The sequence below is a fragment of the Lemur catta genome, chromosome 1 (genome assembly GCF_020740605.2).
Source record: "Lemur catta isolate mLemCat1 chromosome 1, mLemCat1.pri, whole genome shotgun sequence".
Lineage (NCBI taxonomy): Eukaryota > Metazoa > Chordata > Mammalia > Primates > Lemuridae > Lemur > Lemur catta.
The window spans coordinates 285,376,919-285,401,743 of NC_059128.1; the positions used below are offsets into that span (position 1 = coordinate 285,376,919).

Genomic DNA, 24,825 nt, shown 5'->3' on the forward strand with positions numbered 1-24,825 from the left:
CAGGGACCAGGCCTCCTGGCTGGCGTGAGCATGCGACCCGCTCTCCAAGGACACGCAGGTCAGGGGTGACCCGTGTCAGCACGAGGACCCCGGGCTGGAGCCGGTGGGAGGAGGGACCAGCGCCCAGCACCAGGCCCGCCGGCCGCAGCCTGAGACAGCTGCCCCCGCAGAAACAGAGAAGCCAAACACACTTCCTCATTTCATGTTAAAAAACAAACAAACAAAAAGATCAGAACCTGGATCAACACCGCAGCACCTAGAACGGGAAACGTCCCGGGGAACCCAGGCTCCCAGCTGCCCTGAAGGGTCCAGGACGTTCTGTGGGGCTGGTGTCCCCTTGGCTGGCATCTCGGCCACCTCACCAGCCCCCAGGGACACATGGGACGTGCCCCATGCCTCCCCAGGGGGTGAAGGGGGACGGCCTGGTGGACACTGGGACCCAGCCAGCCTCTTCCAGGCCGGCGCAGCAGCCGGAGCCCACAGGGCCCGATGGGGTGCACAGCCAGGCAGCTGCTCTGTGTCCCCAACAGGCACCCGGTGCCAGGGTGAGGCGGGGCTGGGGAGGGGGTCCTCAGGGGGCCACCCGCGGGGCAAGCTGAGGCCAGGGACCCTCACTAAGGCAGGCAGCCCACGGGGCACTGGGCGGGGACACATGGAGAGTCACAAGCAAAGGCACCAGGGGCCCTGGAGTCACTGGTCCACATTGGGGACCACGCGTGTGAGGTCAGAGCCCCAGGTCGGGGCAGGAGCGCAGCCGGGAAGGCGCCCGCGGTGTCAGGAGCCCAGCTGCCCGCTGGGCCGGGGCAGGAGAGCGGGCTGGGCCGGGGCAGGCTGGCTCTGCCCCTGAGAGGCCAGCCCAGGGGCCCAGGCGCTGTCCTCTGGGTGCGGTGGCGGAGCAGAGGGCTGCGGGCCACCGAGGTCCCCGTCCTTCAGGCTGAGCCCCTGCGCGGCCTTCTCCTCCAGGGGGCTCCTCAGCTCCTGGGCCAGGGGCAGCGGCTGGTGGCCCCGCTGGAAGTGCCGCAGGCCATCGAGCACGGCCCCCAGGAGGTAGAGGACGGAGAGGACCAGGAAGTACAGGAAGTAGACCTGGAACTGGAACACAGGGGCCCGGTGAGGCCTCGGGCCAGCTGGGACCCGCAGCTCCGCCAGCGATGCGGCCCCTGGGGTCTCCCTCCGCCAGCTCCGAGGCTGCCCCGGGTCGGAGAAGCCCCAGGCACCGGTCCCCCTTCCGGCCGTGCCTGGCACAGCCCTGACGCGGGGCTCCTGCCACTTTCCCAAGAGACCCGGGAGCCCTGGCGCGCAGCCCGCCTCCGTGTGGCCTCCAGGGTCTGCTTCTAAGGCCATGCTTTGTGGGGCTGCGTCCTCATGGCTGCCAAGACGGCACGAGGACATGCCTGAGTGCCAGAAGGTTCCACCAGCGGAGCCAGGCGAAGAGAGCTGCTCCCTAGGCTCAGCGCCCACCGCGGAGATCTCTGCAGCCCCTGCGGGCTGAGCCAGTCCCCACCCTGGTGGCAGAACGTGCACCTTGATGACAAAAAGGAAACGCCCCTCTTGGCTCTCACAGCCGGGGCGGGAGGGACCCATACCTCCCCTGCACCGGGCGGGACCCCACCATCTCCGTACCAGAGGGTCCAGGAGGCCAGGGGTCTCGGGGCTCCTGTGGGCAGAGCCCCGCGTGAGCCCCACATGAGTCCTGCGCGAGACCCGGCCCCGTCCCCCAGCCCCGTCCCCCGGCACCCGTCCAGGAAAGCTCGTTTCTAAAGCAAACAGGAAATGAACCTGGGAGGACGCTGCCTCCAGGAAGGCGGGGCTGGCGCACAACTGGAATCCTGACACGCTGCGGAACGAACACGGAAGGCTCTGGAAGGTGCAGAGAGGCACAAGGACCAGCCGGGACCTGGCCCAGGGAGCGACCTGGTGCTGCTCCCCAGGTTTGTTCTCTCTGTTGTGTATTTTTGGAACTGAAGAAGCCCGTAAGCTGGAAATGCCGACAGACCCAGCACAAGCCGCTGTCCCCAGCCAAGGAACCAGGAAGGGGCAGCCCAGCAGGCGGGGAATCAGTCCCCAGCCACACCCCACAGAAAGGCCCGGACCCCACCCGCCCACGCCAGCAAGGAGCGCGGGGCCCAGACCCCGTCCGCACCAGTGCCCCTGACAGCTGCTGTCAGACAGGGCCACGCGGAGAGTCTGGACTTTCACCCCACGCATGTCAGTGCCACGAAGGCTGAGTGGGGAGCCTGGACTTCCACCCACCTGGCCACAGCAAGACACACCTTCCCCGCTGCAGCTGTGCCAGGAAAAACAGCCAAACGGGGTTTAAATAAGATCCGGTCCCGTAACATCATACCCAAAACACCTACATTTCAATCAAAAATCACTCAGCATCCTTAGAACCACACAGATCTCAAACTGAATGAAAGACAATCGACAGATACCAACACCAAGACAGAGATGTCAGAATTATCTGGGAAAGACCTTAGAGCAGCCGCCATAAACGTGCTTCAGTGAGCAACACCAAACCTTTCGTGTTGGAAGCAAATGAAAAAACAGTCTCAGCAAAGAAATAGGAGAAATAATAAAATTTATAACTGAAAGATACAATAACCAAAATAAACTCCACGAGTAGTCTCAACAACAAAATGGAAGAGACAGAGAAATGAATCAGTGAACTGGAGATAGAACAACAGAAACTGCCCAATCTGAACCACAAAAAACAGACTGGAAAAAAAAACAAACACGCACAAAGCTTTAGTCCCCATGGGACTGTGTAAGACAAGACGGAACATTTGTGCCATGGAATTCCAGAAAGAGAAGAGAAACGGGATGGGGTTGCAACGGCCCTAACAAAACTACACCATATTCAAACTTCTAAAAGCGAAACATAAAAATAAAGGAAAAATCTTACAAGTAACCAGGGAAAAATGAGACCATACCAGGAAAACGGTTTGACTGACAGTGCGTTTCCCATCAGAAACCTGGGGGCCAGGAGGGAGTGGCGTCACATTTTCCACAGGCTGAAAGGAAAACGCCACCCACCCAGGCTCCTGCATCCAAATATCCTTGAGGAATCAAAGGGAAATCAAGACATTCGTAGGTGAAGAAAAATTAAGAGAAGAATGGTCACCAGCAAACTTACCCAAAATAATGGCAGAAAGAAGTACCCTAACAAAAGAGATGACAGAAGAATCTTGAAACAAGGAAGGAAGGAAGAATACAGGAGACAAAGTTACAGGTAAATAGAATATTTCTTCCTGGAGTTTTCTAAATCATGTTTGCTGACTAATGCAAAAACTACAGCACTACCTTATGTGGCACTAAAAGTACGCAGAGAAAATATCTAAGGCAACCGTACTGCCAAAGGCACTTGTCCCACACTGTATTCAAACTGGTAACGGAACACACAAAGCAACCACCAGAGAGTCACACTAGGAAGTACACTCGAAACACAACAGACAAACCCAAACAAAAGTACACAGAATGTGCAAGTAACCAACTGGAAGATACAAAAAAGAAACCAAGGACTAAAAACAGAGAATAAACGAAAAATAAAATATGAAGTGGCAGACTTAAGCTGTAATATATAAATTATTGCATTAAACACAAATGGTGTAAATATGCCAACTATAAGACAGAGATTGGCAGACGAGATTAAAAACCATGACTCTGCTACCTGCTCTGCTGTTTACAAGAAACTCACTGCAAATATAACAAGATAGGAAGGTTGAAAGTAAAAGGATGCAAAAGGCTTTATCATGTAAACAGTAATCAAAGGGAAGCAGGGGTGGCAATATTGATAACACGTAAGGTAAATGTCAGAGCAAAGAAAGTGACCAGAGACAGAGAGGGAAATTTCACGATGAGAACAGGGTCAATCACCAACACAGACACCAATCCCAGATGTGTAGGCAACAAACAAAAGAGCTGCAAATGTGTGAAGCAAAAACGTGATAAAAATGATACAAGCCATATATGACAAACCCACAGCCAACATCATACTGAACGGGGAAAAACTGAAAGCCTCCCCACTCAGAACTGGAACCAGACAAGGCTCCCCACTATCCCCATTACTTTTCAACATAGTATTGGAAGTCCTTGCGAGAGCTATCAGGCAAGAGAGCAGAATCAAGGGTGTCCAAGGAGGGACACAAGAGATCAAACTCTCACTCTTCGTTGATGATATGATGTTATATCTGGAAAACCCCAAGGACTCAACCAAGAGACTCCTGGAATTAATTAATGAATTCAGTAAAGTCTCAGGTTACAAAATCAATACACACAAATCAGAGGCATTCATAAATGCCAATAACATTCAATCGGAGAACCAAATTAAGGACTCAATACCCTTTAAAATAGCAACAAAGAAAATAAAATATCTAGGAATATATTTAACTAAAGAGGTAAAGGACATCTATAGAGAGAACTATGAAACACTAAGGAAGGAAACTGCAGAATACGTAAATAGGTGGAAAACCATACCATGCTCGTGGATTAGAAGAATCAACATTGTTAAAATGTCTATACTGCCCAAAGTAATCTATAGATTCAATGCAATTCCTATTAAATTACCAACATCATTTTTCACAGATTTAGAAAAAATAATTATACACTTTGTATGGAATCAGAGAAGACCCCGTATAGCAAAAGCAATTTTAAGCAATAAAAACAAAATGAGAGGTATTAATTTGCCAGACTTCAAACTATACTACAAGGCTGTGGTTCTTAAAACTGCCTGGTATTGGCACAAGTGCAGGGACACAGACCAGTGGAACAGAACAGAAAATCCAAATATAAAACCATCCTCATATAGCCATCTAATCTTTGACAAAATAGACAAAAACATACTCTGGGGACAAGAATCCCTATTCAATAAATGGCGCTGGGAAAACTGGATAGCCACATGTAGAAGACTGAAACAGGACCCACAGATTTCACCTCTCACAAAAATCAAATCATGGTGGATAACAGATTTAAACCTTAAATGGGAAACGATTAGAATTCTAGAAGAAAACGTAGGAAAGACTCTTACAGACATTGGTCTAGGCAAAGAATTTATGAAGAAAACCCCAAGGCAATCACAGCAACAACAAAAATAAACGAATGGGACCTGATTAAATTAAAAAGCTTCTGCACAGCCAAAGAAACAGTCACGAAAATAAACAGACAGCCTACAGAATGGGAAAAAATTTTCGCATACTACACATCAGATAAAAGACTGATAACAAGAATCTATTTAGAACTCAGGAAAATCAGCAAGAAAAAATCAAACAACCCTATCAAAAAGTGGGCAAATGACATGAATACAAATTTTTCAAAAGAAGATATAAGAATGGCTAACAAACATATGAAAAAATGCTCAACATCCCTAATCATCAGGGAAATGCAAATCAAAACCACAATGAGATACCACTTAACTCCGGCGAGAATGGCCTTTATCAAAAAATCCCAAAACAACACATGTTGGCGTGGATGCGGAGAGACAGGAACACTCATACACTGCTGGTGGGAATGCAAACTAGTGCAACCCCTGTGGAAAGCATTATGGAGATACCTTAAACAGATTCAAGTAGACCTACCATTCGATCCAGCAATCCCATTATTGGGCATATACCCAGAAGAACAAAAGTCATTCTATAACAAAGACACTTGTACCCAAATGTTTATAGCAGCACAATTCACAATCGCAAAGATGTGGAAACAACCCAAGTGCCCATCAATCCACGAATGGATTAGTAAACTGTGGTATATGTATACCATGGAGTATTACTCAGCTATAAGAAATAACGGTGATACGACATCTCTTTGGTTCTCCTGGAGAGAGTTGGAACCCATTATATTAAGTGAAGTATCCAAATAATGGAAAAACAAGCATCACATGTACTCACCAGAAAATTGGTTTCCCTGATCATCACCTAAATGCACATCGGGGAAGGATACCAATTGGATATCAGACTGAGATGGGGGGGTGGGGGGAGGGGATGGAGGTATGACTACATGGTGAGTGCCAGGCGCACTGTCTGGAGAATGGACACGCTTGAGGCTCTGACTCAGGGGAATGGGCGGGACACAGACAATGTATATAACCTGAGCTTTTGTACCCCCATGAAGAGCTGAAATAAAAAAAAAAAAAAACTGAAAGGAGAAACAGCTCCAAATTCTAATGTTGAAGCCCTAACCCCCAACATCACTGCCTTTGGAAATGGGCCTTTAAAGAGGTAATTAAGGTTAAATGAGGTCATAAGGGTGAGACCCTAGTCCAATCTGACTGGTGCCTTTATAAGAAGAGAGAGAGATAGCAGGGAGGACCACACAGAGAAAGGGCCACAGGAAGACGTGGCGAAGATGCCATCTGCAAGCCAAGGAGAGATGCCTCAGGACACCTTAATTGCAGATGTCCAGCCTCCAGAACAGTGAGAATAAAGCGCTGTTGTTTAAGCCACCTAGTCTGTGGTATTTTGTTATGGTGGCTCAAGCAGACTAATGGAGGCATTCAAATTTAAAATTTAAAACATTGTTTCATTTATAATTGCTCAAAAAAGAAATAAAGCATAAATAAAACATGTACAGTACTTGTATGTGGAAAACTACAAAATGATGAAAAAAGCAAAGCAGATCTAAATACATGGAGAGATATACCATGTTCACGGATTGGAAAACTCAACACAGTAAAGATGTCAATTCCTCTGAAATTCATATACTAGCTTAGTGCAACTCCTAACAAAACTGGAGCAAGAATTTTTATAGATATAGACAAGATTACTCTAAAATGTATACAAAAAGACAAAGAAACTATAATAGTGGAAACAATTTTGACTAAAAAGAAAAAAGTTGGAGGAATCAGTCTAGTCAGTTTCAAAACTTAAAGCTTCATAACCAAGACAATGTGGTACCGTTCAAAGGGCAGGCACACAGCTCCATGGGACAGGGAAAAACCCCAGAAATAGACTCACATAAATATGCCCAACTTTTGACAAATGTGCCAAAGCAATTCAATTGAGGCAAGATAAGTCTTTTCTACAAATGATGCTGGAATGAATGGACACACAAGCCAAAAAAAGTGAACTTCAACCTAAACCTCACACCTTACATAAAAATTAACCCAAAAGGTATCACAGACTTAAATGTAAAATTATAAAACCTGTGTAAAGAAACTGGGGAAAATCTCCTGAATTTAGGGCAGGCAGAGGTCTTAGACTTGACACCATAGGTATGAGCCATAAAAAAAAAATTTGTTAAATCAGAGCTCATGGAAATTAAAAAGATGACACAAGTTACAGTGTTGAAAAATGATTTGCAAACCATATACATTCAACAAAGGACTAATATCTAGACACACAAACTGTTCAAGAGCAATCCGACCAGAAGAGGGGCAGAGGCCTGAGGAAACACTCCCGCGAGGACACACAGACAGCCAGCCAGCAACCAGGTGGGGAGACATCCAAGGCCAGAACCCATCAGGGAAACGCAAATTAAACCACAAGGAGGTGTCGCTACGCACCCATCAGGCAGCGAAAGCAGCCAGTGACAACAGCACCACGTGCTGAGGGCCGTGGAGCAGGCGGGTCTCACCGCGGCCGGTGGGGACATAAACCGGTGGGGACGTAAAACGGCACAACCACCGTGGAAAACAACACACGACTGCGACGGGACCCAGCGACCGCACTCTGGGCGTTGGTCCCAGAGAAGTGGAAACCCACATTCACAAAAACCTGCACAAGAACGTCTGCAGCAGTTTCATCTGTGATGTCCCCAAACAGGGAACGACCCACAGTCCTTCAGTGGTGAGTGGACAGGTGGCGCTACACGCATCCCTCGGAATGCAGCCTGGCAGCACGAGGGGACGGCCGGCGCTGCTAGCGCAGCAACCAGGGCCACCGCCGGAGAACAGCGCAGAGAGAAAAAGGCCGATCCCCAAAGGCTCCGCGACCCGGGCCGGCGTGCAGGGAACGCCCCTGAGATAACAGCGCACGGCGGGCGGGTCAGTGGCTGCCGGGGGTCAGAGGGTGGGGCTGGGAGGAAGGTGGGCTGCGAAAGGCCAGCACCGGGGATCCTGTGAGGATGGAATGTTCTGGAACCTGACTGTACACCCACGTGCTGGTGGTGATGTCCTACAAACCCGTAAGATGTGACCATCAGGAAAACTGGGCATATGACTCTGTTATACTATTAGTTCTTACACTGCATGTGAAGTTAAAATTACCCCCAAATAAAGTTTAATTTACTAAACAAACCCAGGAACGCCCCAGACCCGCCGGCTTCCTGTGCCCCAGCACGGCTCCCACCGGCCCCCAGGCTTTGCCCCTGTTGAGCCAGACTCCAGTCCCCGCTGTTCTCTCGCTCAGGGTGGCACGAGACGAGACGGGGGCACCCAGAGCGCGGCAGTGGGGTTGGGGGCACGACGGGGGCTGCATCCTCCTCTGGACCCGCCAGGACGCCTGGGCATGGACCCAACGCCCCCCCCCCCACTGAAGTCACCTGCATCACAAATAAAACCAGCCAGAGAGGAGTCGATGTATCTTTGTCAATGTGACATGATGCAACCAGAACCTGCCTCAGCCTCCCCACGGCCCCTTGGGACAGGCCCAGAGGGGAAGGGAAGGAGCCCCTGGGGGCCAGCCCTGTGGGAAGGCGGCTCCAGCCCCGCGGGCCCCTGCAGTTCCGGGTGGGGGTTGGGGGCAGGGTGTGTGCTCAGGGTCAGGGCCCCCAGGTTAGAGGCCAGGCCTGCGTGGCGGGGGCCACACTGGGCCTCCAGCGTCTCTGGGACAGGCTCCTCCTGCCAGGCACACGGGCAGCCACCGCTGTGTGGGCACAGGAGACAGCCGGGGCTCCCAAGACGGGGCGCCTCCTCCCAGCCAGCCGGGCTGCTGCACAGCCCCACCCATGCCAGGTACGTGCAGGGTCAACATGAGCCCTCCAGTGCCACATCCCTGCACACCAAGGACAGCTGCCATCCTCTCCCGAACGGCATTTCCAACCCCCACAGGGCAAGTTTCCTTGCGGGACACTCTGTGCCCGGGTAACCGGGACGCCTGTTCCTGCCCCGTGCCTCCTTCCTGGGCACGCAGACGCGACACTGAACTTTGGAGCCGCCCGCTCGGCACCCTCAGAAGACAAGCCCTGACAAGCCTCTTGCCAGCGAGACCTGGGCTCCCAGTGGACAAAGTCCTCGTCCCGCCGGCCAAGGCGTTGGTCCAGCCACAGCCTGGGGTGGGGCAGTCACCACCCGCTGACTCCACTCGTCCAGACAGATGCCCAATGGCTGGGACCCGGGAGCCAAGCGTGTGAGTGTCCCCGACCACACAGCCAATGGGAACCTCAAGCTCTTCCCAGAAGCACCAAAAACCCCGCGGGGTGGGAAAGGGAGAGGGGACCTGGCCAGGGCCCCGCGCAGCAACCAAGCATCCCGCCAGGTCCTCCTCCCGGGAGAGAACAAGCTCAGGTGTGCTGTAACCCGGGTCCGGCCACCAGGCCTGCACCCCCGCAGGCACAGAGCGGAGATGACGGACGGGGCAGCCATGGCGGCAGTGGCTGGGACATCCCCACTGTGACCCGGTGCCCCCGCGAGCGAGCCACCTGCTCCGCCGTGCCAGCACATCCTCCTGGAGGTGCCCGGGCCTGCCCTCTGCACCCTCAGCCCACGGCGGACCCCACACTGGGTGGGCACCAGGAGGCCTTGGCAGGGACCCCACGCGTGGCTTCCCTCCCCAGGACACAAACCCGCAACGGGCTCACCTGCGAGTGGACCACGAGGCCCAGCCCCCGCTTGTCCGAGACGATGAGCGTGATGACAGTTTTGAGAATGGTGGCGAAGAACGTGTTGACTCCGAAGACCAGGGCGCAGAGCTCTTTAGACAGAGAAGACGCGATCTGAAATCTGAACGGAGACGCAGGCCAGCGTCAGACCCGCGGGGGAAGGGGAGAGGCGGCCGCGCCATGCTGGGAGCTGCCACGCGCTCGGCAGGGCCAGCACAGGTGGAGAGCCCCTCGTCCAAAATGCTCGAGGCTAGAAGCATTCAGATATGGGAATATTCTCACAAACACACTGAGGTATCTTGGGAGGGGCCCAAGGCTGAACCCGAGACTCACTCACGTTTGTCTGCACCTGACACACACACAATCACTTTCAATAACTTTGTGCAAAAAGCGCGACTGTGTTCTGACCCATCCAGTGCAGACCTGGGGCGTTTCCCAACTCAGCTCGGGGTGCTGAACCCGCATGGGGACGCCCAGCCGCAGGAACACGGGCCCGGGAGACGCTCGGCAGGTCTCCAGGCGGCTCTGGGACAGGCCCGGTCACAGTCACATGAAAAGGCTCAGAAAATCACCAGGAGAACCCGTGGACACAGACAGAAAAGTCCGGAACAAAAATCTTTCACAGTCAAACATTCAACAAATGCGGGACAGCACAGTGAGACCCGGGACTCGGGGGCGAGCGCGGCTGGGGCGTGCCTGGCGGGCACCTCCCAGGAAGGGACAGCACCGCATTCCTGATCCTCCTCCAGGAAATCAGCACTTGCACGCAGAGCCCAGCAAAACCCGAAGCGCTTTTTAAAAAATAAATAAATAAATACCTGGACCAAAAAACGTGCTAAAGTTCATCTGAAGAAAAACGAAAATGGGCAAGAATCCTGTAGGTGCTGGGGGACGGCGGGGGCTGCAGGGCGGGGGCAGGGAGCGGCCAGAGCAAGCACAGCCCCAGCGACCGGACACCCAGGAGAGGGGCGCGGGGACAGCGGGCCAGCTCCGGGAAGCTCGGGGTGCTCTGAAAACCCCGCGGTGGAGCGAAGGGCAAGCCATGACACGCGGCCGACGCTCACGCCGAGGAGGGCCACCGGCAGATGGGACAGACAGAAGCACGTTCCAGACAAACGAAAGAACATCCCAGAAAGAGTCCAAAGATACAAAGTGGCCACTGAGTCCACAGCTGGAGGCTGAGCCTCGCTCCACCCGCGGAGCCGGCGGCCAGGGCGCAGGGAGGCGCCCAGCATGTCCTGCAGCCCCGTCCAAGGCCTGCACTCCTTGGGGACCCTTCTCGGCGGTACTCAGCCGAGGGCCATCGTCAGGATGTGGAGACAAAAGGCCTCAGCATCGTGGACGGACCAGCGGGGCTGAATTTCCTTCCACAGCGAGGCTGGACTGCAGGCGAGCGTCCGCCTTCCTCTTCACTCGCCCCTGCATGGCTCCACTTTTCGCGATGGGCAACTATGACTTTCATAATCAGCAAACACGTTCACGACGATGTCTACCAGCAAGAGGCCCCAGCACCTCTCCAGGGTGCCGAAGGTCAGGGAGGGGAGCCCCCCAGGGGACGCCTTGGGCCCCAACACGGGAGGGTGGCGTCAGCCCAGGGACCGTGGAGTGAGCCCCCCGCAGGGAGTGGCCCCAGCAGCGCACGTGGCTCGGGGCAGGGGAGAAAGGACGCCGGGTGTGCGCCAGGCTTCCTGTGGGCGGACGTGCAGGGGCCGGGGGAGCGTGGTGGCAGCCATGTGCAGGCAAGGTCAGGCCACCAAGCAACAGAGGGGGCGACTCGGGGACAGATGCTGGAGGACACTCTCCCAGCTCAGGAGGAGGAGGCAGGGGACAGATGCCAGATGCTCTGCTGGGTGTGTGGCCACAGTGTGGCCCAGGGTGGAGGGGCCAGTGGGGAGGGGCCAGGCCAGCAGCCACCCCCCCTGGAAGTGAGGCCCAGGGAGGGAGTTGGGCCAAAGTCCCCCTGGGAGGGGAGAAGGTCGGGGGGCCTGCGTGTGGCGTGTGCCAGTGTGAGTGCGTTCTGAGCATGTGGCGTGAGCATGTCAGTGTGGTGTACCACTGTGCGGGTGTGTCACTGAGGCGTGTGTGCATCAGCGTGTGATGTGTCTGCGTGGGTGTGTGTGCCAGTGTGTGTGGGCGTCACTGTGTGTTGGTGTGAGTGAGGCACCCCCTGCACAGGTGCACACTGTCCCGCCCAGGCGTGGTCTCAGGACCAGGGGTGTGCACGGTGGCATTTGGAGCAGGGCACGGTGCCAGCCCCACCGGGTCTGGGAAAGCAGCAGGAGCCGCAGGGCACCCGCCGGCCCCAGGAGAGCAAGGGGGACCCCGTCAACTCCAGGCGGGCCCTGGTGCAGGGAGGACCCGAGACACCCAGCAGGCAGGTCACAGCAAAGCCCCAGAGGCTGACACAGGCAGGGGCACAGGGGCCGCTCTGGCGGCGAGCACACAGCCCCCCAGGCCTGCGCGCAGAAGCCGCCGAACTCACGTGGCGATGGGCACGAGGAACTGGTAGAAGCCGCGGAAGAGCACGAAGGCGGCGTAGCAGGGCCAGATGCTGTAGGAACTGAACAGGAGGAAGACCAGCCCGGCCTGCGCCGCCGTGATGCCCGCGATGACCAGCTTGGACCACAGCGCCCAGCGGATCTTCAGGAAGCCAGCGGCGAAGGACGTCATGGCACCTGGGGAGGGGGCGTCACGGCCGTCGGTGGCGGGGGGCAGCAGGGTATGGGGGGACAGCGGCCTGGAGGGAGGAGGCGAGGGGTGTGGGGGGCTGGGGTGCGGCGCCGGGATCGGGTTGGGGCGGGCTGGGGGGAGGGGACTGCCCCGCGGGCCACTCACCCAGCAGCGTGGAGGCGGCGTCCGCCGCGCCGTTGTAGACGCGTGCGCTGTCCGTGGCCGGGCGCACCACGTTCCACAGGATGTGCACGTAGTAGACGATCAGGTAGTAGCCGGCCGAGTTGAAGACCCACCAGAGCGACCAGAGGCGCAGCTGCGGCCGGCGCAGGCTGGCCCCCAGCTCCCGCAGCATGCGCGCCAGGATGAAGTCCCCGCGGGCGGCAGGCAGCTCCCGGGGCGGCGCGGGGCCGGGGCGCATGGGGCCCAGCTCCGAGGGCGAGGCCGCGCGCAGGGGCGCGCCGCGGTTAAAGAAGAGGCTCCTCTTGGGGCGCTTGAGGAAGAGCGCGAGCAGCAGGCTGAAGGTGAGGAAGGCCAGGGACACGTAGTTGAGCGTGGTGAAGGACACGCCGCCCGCGGTGACCAGCAGCTGGCCCAGCACGGAGCTGGTGAACACGCCCAGCAGCACCGCGGCGCGCGAGAGGCCGGCCATGCGCTGGTAGCGCGCCGGGCGCACGAGGGAGAAGATGTAGGAGGAGTAGGCGATGCGCGCGGCCATGGTGACGCTGTAGAAGAACTCCATGAGCTGCATGTGCAGCACGGAGCGGCCCAGCAGCAGCAGCAGCCACACGGACACGTAGCTCAGGCCCTGCAGCAGCAGCACCGGCTTGTAGCGCAGGTAGTCGGTGAGCAGGAAGATGGGCACCAGCACCAGCATGTACGAGTAGGACAGCACCGGCATGATCTCGTTGGTGACCTGCGGACCGGCAGGCGCCAGGCCTTAGGGACATCCGTGCCACTGAGGGCACGGCCCCTGCCCCACCCACGCAGCCACCCTCTCCCTAGGACCCCTGGTCCCGCTGCACCGTCCTCTCTGAACACGGCCAGCGGCTCAGGACCATTTGGGCAGCCTGGGAAACCCAGGAGCTCGGCCCTGCTGGCCCCTAGACCCGGCTCGGCCAGGCGGGCAAGTGTGCGCCCACAGAAACCTGCAGTGGCCTCAGGAACGATCATTATTAACCACACATTAGTCATGTCCATCAAGGCTCATTTACGTTTAATGGAATAAGATACGGTTTGATTTCATCTTAAATGTAACAGCATGGAAAACAGCCGTAACAGATACACCACCCCCCGCAGGAGCCACCCACGGTCCTACAGGGGACGTCCAATGAAAGGCCCAGACAGGGACAGATGGGGAAGATGGAGGTCACAGGACACCACAGGAGGGGGAGGGACGGGAGGGGGCGGAGCAGAGGACAGAGGAGAGGAGGGCAAGGAAGGAAGGGAGGCGGCACTCCCCACGACCCTCGTCCCAGAGCTTGTCCCAGAGCAGGGTCTCCACCCGGGGAGCAGGCAGTGGGAGGAGCAGCCCTGGACACGGACGGCCCAGGCCATGTTCAGGGACAGCACCCTGTGCCCCGCTGGCTGGCTGGGCAGGGCCAGGACACACCGGGGGCCTGGGCAGGGGCTACCTTGGGTCCAGCTGGACACACTCCAAGGGCAGGCCCACCTGTGCCAGGCCCAGGTCCCTGGGGGACGGGCATGGGAGTCACCCTGCGTCAGCAGCAGGTGAGCCAGCCAGGCCTTGCTGGGCTCCCTGCTGCCGAGGGCTCCCTCAGCTCCTGCCTGCTCGGGTCACTGAGCCTGACCAGGCCTGACCAGCAGCAACCCCGGCACTCTCCCCATGCACTGCCCCAGAGGGCCAGGACCAGGACCCCTGGTCGGTATGTCCCTCAACCCTCGTGTCTGCCCTGTGGCCTGATGTGCCCGGGGCCTGGCCACCGGCCATCGTGGTCATCTGGTGAGCAGGACCCCAGAGTGGGGCCGGGGGTCAGGGAACCAACAGGCTGAGAAGCCTCCACAGGCTCGGAGAGTGGCCGCCCGGAGGCCCCACCTGGGCCAGCCGAGCACCCTGACGCCCTTGAACCCGCGTCCTCAGAGGAGCTGGGACCACTCAGAGGCCCTGTGGCCCAGCCACACCAAGCACCAGAGGCCGCCCAGCACCGTCCTCTCACGTCAGGACCTTGGGGACGCTCCGTGCTGGGTCACAGAGAACGTGGGGCCTGGCGGCAGGGTCTGCACACGTTCACGGTAAAACCCTGGGAACACCAAACAGCCTTGTTGAAGTGACCTCCCGGCGACTGCGCACTCGGTCACAGAGGCTCCCTGTCACAGCCAGCCCAGGGACTCCCGCTGGGACGGTCAGGGCCGTGGACCTCTTGGATTCAGGGAGCAGCAGCTCAGAAGCACAAGCCCTCCCAGGACCTCAGGGTTCCCCACCCCCAGGTGCAGGGACTGCTGTGGCCTGGCACCCCACCCCCGTGGCCAGGGCACAGTTCCTGCCCCCAGCCCAGAGTCAGCACGGGAAAGCCCAGGTGGGGGTCTCCGTAGAGCCCACACCCCGCTGGAGAAGGACTGCATGGACTCCACCTGGTTTACTCCTCAGAGCCAGGCGGGGTCAGAGCTGTCCCTCACCGACCCTGGGAGCCATGGCACGGGCCCCACCGCACAGCCTGCTCCACTTTGCTCAGACTTGGCAAGCGGATGGCAGGGAGGCTCTGCCCAGGGCTGTGACCCATGTCCCACTTGGAAGGCCATTGGGGGAGGCACCCACAAAGGCCCAGTGGGCAGGGGGAATCTGCCAGGCGGCCACAGATCTGACACAAGGACAGCCACCTCCTGCCTGAGCCCAGCATCTGTGCAGGGAGCTGTGCCCAAACCCAGACCCAAACGGCCTCTGCGCGGCAGCTTCTCTAACGGGGGAGGGGAGGCAGGCAAGATCCCAGGGTGGGCAGGACACACGGTGGGGCTTGGCATGGGGCTGGCAGAGGGGACGGGAGGTCACAGGAGGAGGACATCCAACAGGGACTGACTGGCCCGCACCAAACCCCTGGCCGGGGACCAGGTCAGGAAGGGCCATTGTGCCAGCTCTCGGGGGCTGGGTGGGGCAGCGCTTCCCACCGCACGGCCCAGTTCCTCGCGGTCGCAGGCCGGGTACGCAGGCGAACCTCGGACCCTTGCAGGAACAGGTCCGCGAGCTCAGGGTGGGGAGCCGCCCCCTCAGCCAGCGCTCACAGCGCAAACCACGCAGGGTAATTTGGCCGAGTTCAGCATGCCGCAGAAGAAGAATGGCAGCGTGTCTAAGACACAGCCAGCCCGGGGCCACCCAGGGCCTCAGTCCGGGAGAACAGCGCCTGCCGCGGGAGACGGCAGATGCAGATGCAGGAGGGGAAACCGGCTCCTTGACCAGCTCCTCGCAGCGCGACCGTCCACACCCGCCTTCGAGCACTGTGGGGAAGCAGGAGTCACCCCAGAAGGTCAGCCTGGCCAGCCGTCAGGGCCACCGCAGCCCAAGGGTGCTGGCGAGTCCCTGCACCGAGCGACCCCTGCAGGGTGGGATGCTGGAACCCCTCAGTGACCCCCAGATAAGCGCCTTGCGGTCCAACCCCACAGGCGCGACTTAGGCCAGGCAGCAACTTGCAGAAGACGTGTCCTAGGACTCCGTGTGTGTGCATGTCCCGGATGCAGGCCCAGCGGGGGCAGGGGCTGCCCGTCCCGGCCAGGCCTCTCCTGCAGCCAGAGGGGCCGAGGCGGTGGCTGGAGCCGCCTGCATCCCGGGCCTCAGGGGACGTCCAGGGCCCAGTGGAATGGCTTCCTTTCTGGAATCTACTCTTTGATCAGTGAGTGTGCAACACGAGAGGGCAGGCAGATGGGATCTATAGCATTTTTGCTATAGAGACTTCCTTATTTTCTTGTTTCACTGGAAGCTTCTCACATGTGCTTGCTCTATAAATAACCTCAGTGGAGGATGGCGGCCTCCTTTAGGAGCAGAGCAGCCCCCGCCTGTCCATGAGCGAGGGACGGATTGGCTGGGGCGGGAGGCGCTGCCAAGAGGGGACACGGACCAACCCCGCCGGCTCCAGCCCCCGCCCCGCCCCGCCCCCCACAGGGGGAGCCAGGGCAAGCCCCGGCCGTGCCTGGAAAGAGACCCGGCTCCGGCGGTCAGCACTGGCCATGGGATCAGACGCAGCCACGCTCTGGACTCTGGACTCTGTGTGGGCTGGTCACGCGGGGAGCACTTCCCCCGTCCGAGAGGACACTCCTCGCCTGCACGGCAACGCCACAGTTCCAGGGTCCGGCCGGGCAGAGGCCGAGCTCCAGGCCAGGAGGGGCTGGGGCCTCGCTGGGCAAACTGGGCCAGGCCGGCCACACCGACTGGGGCGCAGAGGCCCAGCAGGCCCAGGACAGCTCAGGGGCAGCCAGCGCCGGGTCCTCAGGACAAGGGGGTCGGGTGGGGTGGGGGTGACCAGAGCTGGGACGCCGGCCTGTGAAAGTGCTTGACCAACAAACACCTTCCGTGTTCCTTCTGACTGGCGGTGCCTTGTGTGGAAGGATACACGACAAGCTCGAGAAGGAAACTGCTTCAGACACGGCCTGTCACTGCTCCCATTCTTCGTGTGGCCTTAGGGACCCTGACTAGGCAGAACCTTATTGGTAAGGTTTCAGTAAGACCCTTTGTCCTTGTGGCTGAGTGAAAGGAAAAGTCCCTCAGTAATCTCTTTAGGCAAATAGCTCAGTCCCTGCTGGGGGCCAGCGCCGCCCGGCCGGGCTCTGCGCACCGCGGGCCTCATCCGCCCTGCTCCCTCGGGGACCTGCGGGACTCCAGCAGGACGGGACGCCGTGAGCTCACTCAGCCACTTACACGTCAGAGAGGAGCCCGCCCTGGGACGCCGCTCGCCTGCCCACCGGCCTGCGGCAGCCCCGCACCCCAGCGCCCACGCACCTGCTCCTGGGTGAAGTTCTTGCTGGGGCCCAGCAGGTAGGGCGTGATGAAGCTCTCTCCGGGCCGCATCTGCGCCATGAAGCCGTAGAAGCACAGGTAGAACACCAGGCACCGCCACGACTGCAGCTCGAGGTCCGGCCCGGCCTCTGCGGGCGCCTGCTTCTCCACCACGGGGCCGGAGGGCATCGTGCTGCCCAGGCCCACATGCAGCCCCGGCGGGGACGCAGGGGACACTCCCGCTGGAAGGAAGAGCCAGGAGTCAGGGCGGCTCGGCAGCCAGGCTGCGCACACCGCCCTCCCCAGAAAGGAGCTGGCGGCAAGGGGCCTCCCGCCACTTGGGCAGCAGCCAACGCCCGCGTGGTGGTGGGGCACAGGCTCAGACCCTGGCCTCAGCCTGGAGTGTCACCGGAGCCTGTATCCATCCGGAAGCCACCCAGACCAGGCTGTCACCACCTCCAAGGCTGACAGAAGCCTCCAGCCACATGGGGCTATTTAAATGTTAATTAAAGCCAAATTAATTAACTTACTTTATTAACAAAATTTGAAACTCAGGGTTTGGGGGACACACCTGACTCACTTCACAGAGCGGAGCGGGCGCTATGGCTGCAGGGCTGGGCACGGCCCTTCGCCCCACAGGCCCGGGCAGCCCATGTGTGAGCTGCTGCTCTGGCACTGAGGTGGCCCAGGGACGGTGCAGGTAGGAACAGATCCTTCTAGAAGGTCAGGCACACACCTGGCCACACCCTGGGCAACCAGCAACAGGTGGCACAAGCTATAGGTCAGAGGCCTAGTGAGGTCCCATGGGCCCCGAGGGTCAGATCCCGCACACACCGGGGATATAGCTCCCGGAGCTGCAGGCGGGTGAAACCCTCGGTGGGGGCAAGGTGGGGGGCGGGTATTCTCAAGGGGCTGAGGGCAGCTGGGGACAAGACGGGCGGGGACAGGGTGACGGGACAGAGTGGAGGCCCAGCTGGAGCCCAGGGACCTGCAGTCCCGAGAGGCAGGTTCCCCTAAAGAGAAGGGGCGGTAACGGGAGCCATGACATGGGTGTGACGCATTCCCCAGGGAGACTCCATGACAGGCCTGTCTTCACAAGGCCACCTGAGCCCAACCTCTGGGACCTGGGGACTCTGCGTGAAGCTGCAGCAGCCAGGCAGCCGAGAGGACCCTGCTTCAGCCCCTTCCCCTGACCTGACTCTGCCAGGAGAGAGGCTGTTGGGTGCGGACGAGTGTCCTCGTCACCCGCCAGCCACCTGCTCCAGCAGGCGCAGGAACCCCGTCCACTTGTCCGAGCACAAGGTCACCGCGGCCTGTTTTCACACCTGCGTCGCTGTAGCCAGCGCTGCTCTTCCGCTAAGCTGTTCCTGTCTCAGTCGGCGGACAGCGAGCTGCCACAGAGCCGCGTGGCGGGCGGAGAAGGGCTCACGCCAAGCTGGCCTGTCCCGCTGGCCTGTGTCAGGCTGACCTCCAGTCCCAGGCAGGCCTGGCGGGGTCAGACGCCGAGGGCAGCGTGCACAGTGCACACTGGGCTGACGCGTGATTGGCGACTCGCCACACGGCCTCGCCCAGGGCGTCTGCAGAGGGAGAAGCCCCTCCAATCCTCAAGCAGGGGGCACGGAGAACTCCCTAGACATGGGGCCAGCTTTGGGGGTCCAGGGACCCCCTGGGAGAGTCACCCCAGATTTTTGGTACTTAGCCCCCTGGGCTCAGAGACCACGCAGGCTGGAAGTGCTCCCGAAACCCGCCCACCTGACACGGGCGTAAGAGAGAGGTGGCCTGCGGGGACCCATCAGCCCTGTCCCAGCGTCCGTCCAATCCCTGCACGCTCACGTCTGCACAAGGGAAAGCGGGCAGGGTCCCAGCTGTGAAGCCCCAGAGCAGCAGCAGCCGGTGGACTTGGGGGGCTGCAAGGCAGGGGAGGGCAGGACCCCAGCCCCACAAATTCCAGAGAGTTCCAAGGGGAGGAGATGCCAGGGGAGACGACGGGACAGTGCCCTCCACCGAGGGCAGCAGCGACCCCAGCATCCTGGCAGGCTGGAATGAAAGGCAGCAGGCAGGCCTGGGAGGCACGCACAGGCCGAGCACTCCTTCAGCCGAGACAAAGCCACGGCCTCCCGCAGCTCCCTGGGAGCCTGGGCAGCAGCTGGGAGGAGGTTAGCGACCCTGACGCCCAGGGAGGCCACAGGCAGAGCCGAGCACCCCGCAGTGCACTCCCAGGGAGACCCCGCTCAGCCCCGGGGCTCACCTGGAGCTCACTGGCCCCGTGGGCCAGCTGGACGCTCACAGCAACTGCACCCTCACCCCAACTGAATCACTCTGGCCGAGGCTGAGCCGTCAAGAATTTAACCGAGTCCGCGGCTCCCCAAGGGCCCAGGTGTACTCAGCCCCCTGTTCTGGAAGGCGCCGTCTCCAGAGCTAGTAGCAACTCCCTTCCTTGGTGTCTAGGAAGTCCCAGAGGCCAGGACGAGGCACACTCACTCCCGGGGCTGCAGAAACCCAGAGGTGGAGCTTCCCATGCAGCAGGCACAGCTCACCCAGAACCTGCCCCATCGAGTCGCCTGCGGCCATGTGAGCCCGGGCAGGTGATCCACCACACCAGGAAAGGCTGCTGTCAGGACTCCCAGCGTTGAGGGGAGGAAGCTCCCATGAACAGCCAGTCTGACCGGCCCCAGCACGCCGCCCGCCCCTGCCCACGGGTGCAGACGGCCCGAGGCACTGCCCGGCACTGGGGCCCCAGCAAGTGGAAGGCAGTCTGGCTTGTCCGCCAGGATTACGACACAGAGGAGGCTCGCTCTCCAGAAGAAATCAACAAGGACCCGGTCCAGACGCTGGGAGCCCCACCACACACCCAGCGCTGGCCTGGGGAGCAGAGGAGCTGGGGTTCAGGGTTTAGGTCCCCAAAGCTGCCTCCCCGACGGAGCCTCCTGTAAGCTCCACCCCTACCTGGCCCGGCCCATGCTCAGGGTCCCCACTAAGCTCCCCAACCTCACAGGCTGCCACCCCTGCCACTCGGGGAGGCTGTGCAGCATCTGAAATCCAGGTGGAAGCTCGGGAGGCAGCCGGGGCCCTGGCCCCCTGTTCTCGGACCACGTGATCTCGAAGGGGCCAAGGGCCCAGGCAGGTCTCCAGAGCTCACCCGGGGTTCCATGACACTACACGACACACAGGACAGGACTCACCTCCAAGGACCCCTGCTGGGCAGTGCCTTCCCCCTGGGCATCTCCACACACACCTGCTGGGAAGGGACACCTGGGGGGTCCCACAGGGATGTTGAGCACCCAGGGGGCGCAGTCACAGGCCCAAGTGACCACCAGGTCCGTGCAAAGAGGAACGCAAGCTCCTTCCCTGCTCAGGAAAGGGGACAAGGGACACACTCTCCTAGGATGAGAGCCAAGAGGCGCTTGCTCTGGACAAAGGCAGCCTGCCTGTCCCGAGAGGACCTTTACACCCACGTCCCACGGGACCCACCGGGAGGAGGTGGCAACAGCAACGACATGATCAGGAGAAGTAGGGGGGGTGCCAGACCCCCAGAGACGGCCACGGTCTCCCCGAGTGTTATTCTAAAAAGCTGACCCCCCCCACCCCGTCCATGCAGGGCCCTTCCCCAGCTCCTGGGGTGGGGGCACAGTCCTGGACCAGCCCTCCAGGAGCCCTCCCCCCCGGGGAGAGAGGCACCTGCAGGGGCACCCAGGCCGACACAGGCGCAGGAAGCCTCTGGGCGATCCCACATGGCAGTGCTGGCCCGTGGGGGCCACAGCAAGGCCACGGTGCAGGCGGGATCATCTATGTGAACTAAGCGGACCTCCTGGGGACAGGAGGCTGTGTCCACTTTGGAATGTGCGTCTCTTCTGTGCATTTCCCACACTCTCCCAGCACTGCTGGACACCCAGCTGCACAGCCTTTGAAAACAGACCTGGGGCTGCCGATTCCAGAGCCTACAAGCCAAATAACAGCGTAGCTGAGACGTGAGCCAGGGCAGGTGACAGGCCCTGGGGAGGAACTCAGTCCCTCCCAGGAGCACTGGCTGTCACACAGCAACAGGGGTCAAAAATCCAGGGTCTCAACTTGAAATCCGACTTTAATGTTGGCCACTAATGGAAAAAATGTTGAATACGACAGCAATTTGCAACCCCAAGGCAGGGCGGGCAGGCCTCCAGCCCTGTTTACTCTGCAGTCTGCGGGGGGACAGGCTGGGGCAGCCACCCTGGCCACCACCTGCGAGGGGCTGAGATCAGAGACAGCCAGGTGGGGGGTCGGCCTCAGGTCTGCCTTCCCTGCCAGTTTATTCAGCTCACGTGAGGTGAGTGTAATCCCGTGATCAGAGGTCAGCGCCGCTGAGACTCGGAGTCCTCTGGTTGCTACGACAGACTTACAGCCCAGCTGGGCTCACACTCCAGGAGAAGATGGGGGACTCGGACCTGTGCTCGCAGGAAACGGAGCCTGGAAGACCCCAGCCCAGCCCTGTGCACCTTCAGGCCTCTTCCAGGCAGTGGAAGGAAGTCCCCAGCTGGCCAGGAGGGTTGGGGGGAAGACCGAGGCCGGCTGCCTTCAGGAGAAGGTTCTAGCAGCCCCCCAAGTCCCGGGCCCCACTGCCCCTCTGGCCACCCTCCAGCACCTGGCCCGCTCTGTCCTCTCAGCACCCAGGGAGGCTGGAGATGGCAAGGCCCACACGAAGCAAGCACCACAGGCCGAGCACAGGCCGAGCACGTGTTTTAAACTAGCTACTCGAAGGCTAACCAGGAAGGTTCATTACATTTTCAGAACACCTGCTAGTAAAAAAAAGAAAAAAGAAAACATCATCGCACCTCTCCAGTTCAGACGAACAAGTCCAGTGTTCCTAAGAGTGTAAGCAAACCCTCCGGCTGTCACTGCTGTGGGCCCACTCTGTCTCCTATCTTTGTCCAGCACACATGACTGTAACATCTGGAGTTACAAAAATCTACACAAGTCCCCTCTGAAAGAAAGCCATTAGCGGTGCAAATGCAGCGCCGCACACAAAGGCAGCCGGGCAGAGGCGTGGGCTCCCAGGCCTGGAGAGCACGGGCAGGTCCACTGGGCCAGAGGGGCTTCAGTTCTGCTGATTCCATCTTGGGGGACCCTCAAGTCTCTGTGGGAGGAGACCACCCCTTCAGATGGCCACGCAGCACGCAGCTCCCAGGGCCTTATCCCGCCTTCACTTTGGAAGCACTCTGTAGTTAGCTCAGGGCTGGCTTGGACTTCAACCCGAGTCCTGAGACCAGGCGGGCTGGACGCCCCAGGACGATGTGAACAGCCCCTGGGAGAGGGCTCTCCAGCTGTGGCCATGCTGGAAGGACCCACTCAGGGCAAGGCTGGCAGGCCCTGTCCAGGCGCTGACATCACCGCCTGTTGGCTCTGCTGGAACAGTGCCAAGAGCCGATCCAAGGGGAAGTTGCACCTACACCTGCACCTACACAGCTCCCGGCCAGGCGACAATGGCACTGGAGGCGAGCCAGGGGCCCGCCCCACGCGTGGCTCAGCCAGGGCTCTCCTGCCCCCTGGCCATCCCGAAGCAGCACGTGCTTGAAGGTGGCTCCGCCCAAGCAGCGCCTGAGCGCGAACTAGCAAACAAGCGCGAACTAGCAAACAAGCGTCCACGCGTTCCTCCAGTCCCAGGGGAGGGACCCGGCGCCCCAGGGCTACGCGGGGGCCCGGGGCGGGGAGGGGACGCGCTCACAGCCCCCACTAGCCGCCTGGGGCGGGAAGTTAGCGGAAGGAAGCCTGCAGCGCCACAGTGGTTCTGCCACCGTGCGCCCAAGGTGCCCAGCCTACATGGAGCCAACCATGCCAACGCGCCCCCGCACTCAGCCAGGGCCCCGCGGACTCTGGCCGGCTCCCCGCACTCACCCAGGTACCCCAGACACCCCGCAGACCCCGGCCCGCGCCCCCCGCACTCACCCAAAGTCCCGCAGACATCCTGAGACCCCGGCCCGCGCCCCCCGCATTCATCCCAGGGCCCCCCAGACACCCCGCAGCCCCCGACAGGCGCCCCCCGCATTCATCCCAGGGCCCCCCCGACACCCCGCAGCCTCCGACACGCGCCCCCCGCATTCATCCCAGGGCCCCCCCGACACCCCGCAGCCCCCGACACGCGCCCCCCGCATTCATCCCAGGGCCCCCCCGACACCCCGCAGCCTCCGACACGCGCCCTCGCCAGCCCCGGCGGCCCCGTCCCCACCCGTACCGGCAGCTCGCAGGGCAGCGGCGCTCCGGCTCCGGGACCGGCCCCGCGCACACGCGGACGCTAGGACTACAGCACCCACAATGCCGCGTGGGGGGCGCGGGTTGTGCCGGGAGGGGGGCGGGGTGACCGCCTCGGTGGCCACGCCTCCCGGAGGGGCGGGGCGGGCGCTTAGCCGCGGGAGCGCGCCCACGGCGCGGGTGGGCGCGACAGGCAGTGAGCGTCCCCGCTCGCGCGGCCACGCGGACACACGCCAACGCTCGCGCTGCGAACCTCGGGCCAGAGTGTCCCCGGGCCGGTCGCGCGGCCCCGCCCCCAGGACCCCTCCCTGCTCTCAGCCTCTCATTCCCGGCCCCGCCCCACTCCCACCCCTCCCCCTCCGCCGCCCGGGACCCGCCCCCTCCCCGGCCCCTCCCTCTACCCCCCCCCTCCCCGCCCCGCCGGGCGCAGCAGGGCCGCGCCTCTCCCTTTCGCGCGGTGGACGACCTGCTCCTGCCACCCGCCGGTCCCGTCGGCGTGCGCTCCAGCGAGGGCGCCCCGGCTCCGGGCGCAGCGCAGCACCCCGCGCGCGCGGACCCGCCCCCGCGCCCCACCGGCCACTGCGCAGAGCGGCCTGCAGGGCAGACCGCGGCCTGACACGTGGGGAGAGAAGCACAGGCAGAGGAGTGTCGGGGAGTCTTGCTGGGTGGGAGAGGAGGGGGTGCCACCTGTGGGCTCCCCAGCCTGGGCTTGCTGGCCCAGCGGGCAGCAGGCGGGGGCAGCGGGCTGTGAGCAGCCAGCTGTGGGCAGTGGGCAGCGGGCTGGGGCAGTGGGCAGTGGGCAGCGGGCTGGGGCAGTGGGCAGCGGGCTGGAGCAGCGGGCTGGGGCAGTGGGCAGTGGGCTGGGGCAGTGGGCAGCGGGCTGGGGCAGTGGGCAGCAGGCTGGAGCAGCGGGCAGTGGGCTGGGGCAGTGGGCAGCGGGCAGTGGGCAGTGGGCAGCGGGCAGTGGGCTGAGGCAGTGGGCAGTGGGCAGCGGGCAGCGGGCAGTGGGCAGTGGGCTGGGGCAGTGGGCAGTGGGCAGTGGGCTGGGGCAGTGGGCAGCGGGCAGTGGGCAGTGGGCTGGGGCAGCAGGCTGGGGCAGTGGGCAGCGGGCTGGGGCAGCGGGCTGTGAGCAGCGGCTGGGGCAGTGGGCAGCGGGCTGGGGCAGCGAGCAGTGGGCTGGGGCAGCGGGCAGTGGGCAGTGGGCTGGGGCAGTGGGCAGTGGGCTGGGGCAGTGGGCAGTG

At 60.7% G+C, this 24,825-nt stretch overlaps 1 protein-coding gene across 1 annotated transcript; it reads right to left on the bottom strand.

The window, feature by feature from the left end:
• Positions 1–186: 186 nt before the first annotated feature.
• SLC19A1 (solute carrier family 19 member 1) lies at positions 187–23,637 on the bottom strand. The gene is made up of 6 exons (XM_045540840.1): positions 23,568–23,637; positions 17,366–17,604; positions 12,586–13,336; positions 12,233–12,425; positions 9,730–9,871; positions 187–1,092 (listed from the first exon to the last, which is right to left on the bottom strand). Exons 2-6 carry the CDS (start codon positions 17,549–17,551, stop codon positions 775–777), a joined length of 1,590 nt encoding a protein of 529 aa, XP_045396796.1. The 5' UTR covers positions 17,552–17,604; positions 23,568–23,637; the 3' UTR covers positions 187–774.
• Between the last annotated feature and the right edge of the window lie 1,188 nt (positions 23,638–24,825).

Coding starts and splice junctions, on each gene's coding strand:
- SLC19A1 (XM_045540840.1), bottom strand. CDS start 17,551: ATGCCCTCCGGCCCCGTGGTGGAGAAGCAGGCGCCCGCAGAGGCCGGG. Junction 13,337..17,365: donor AGAACTTCACCCAGGAGCAG/GTGCGTGGGCGC, acceptor GCCGGTCCGCAG/GTCACCAACGAGATCATGCC. Junction 9,872..12,232: donor TTCCTCGTGCCCATCGCCAC/GTGAGTTCGGCG, acceptor GTCTCCGTTCAG/ATTTCAGATCGCGTCTTCTC.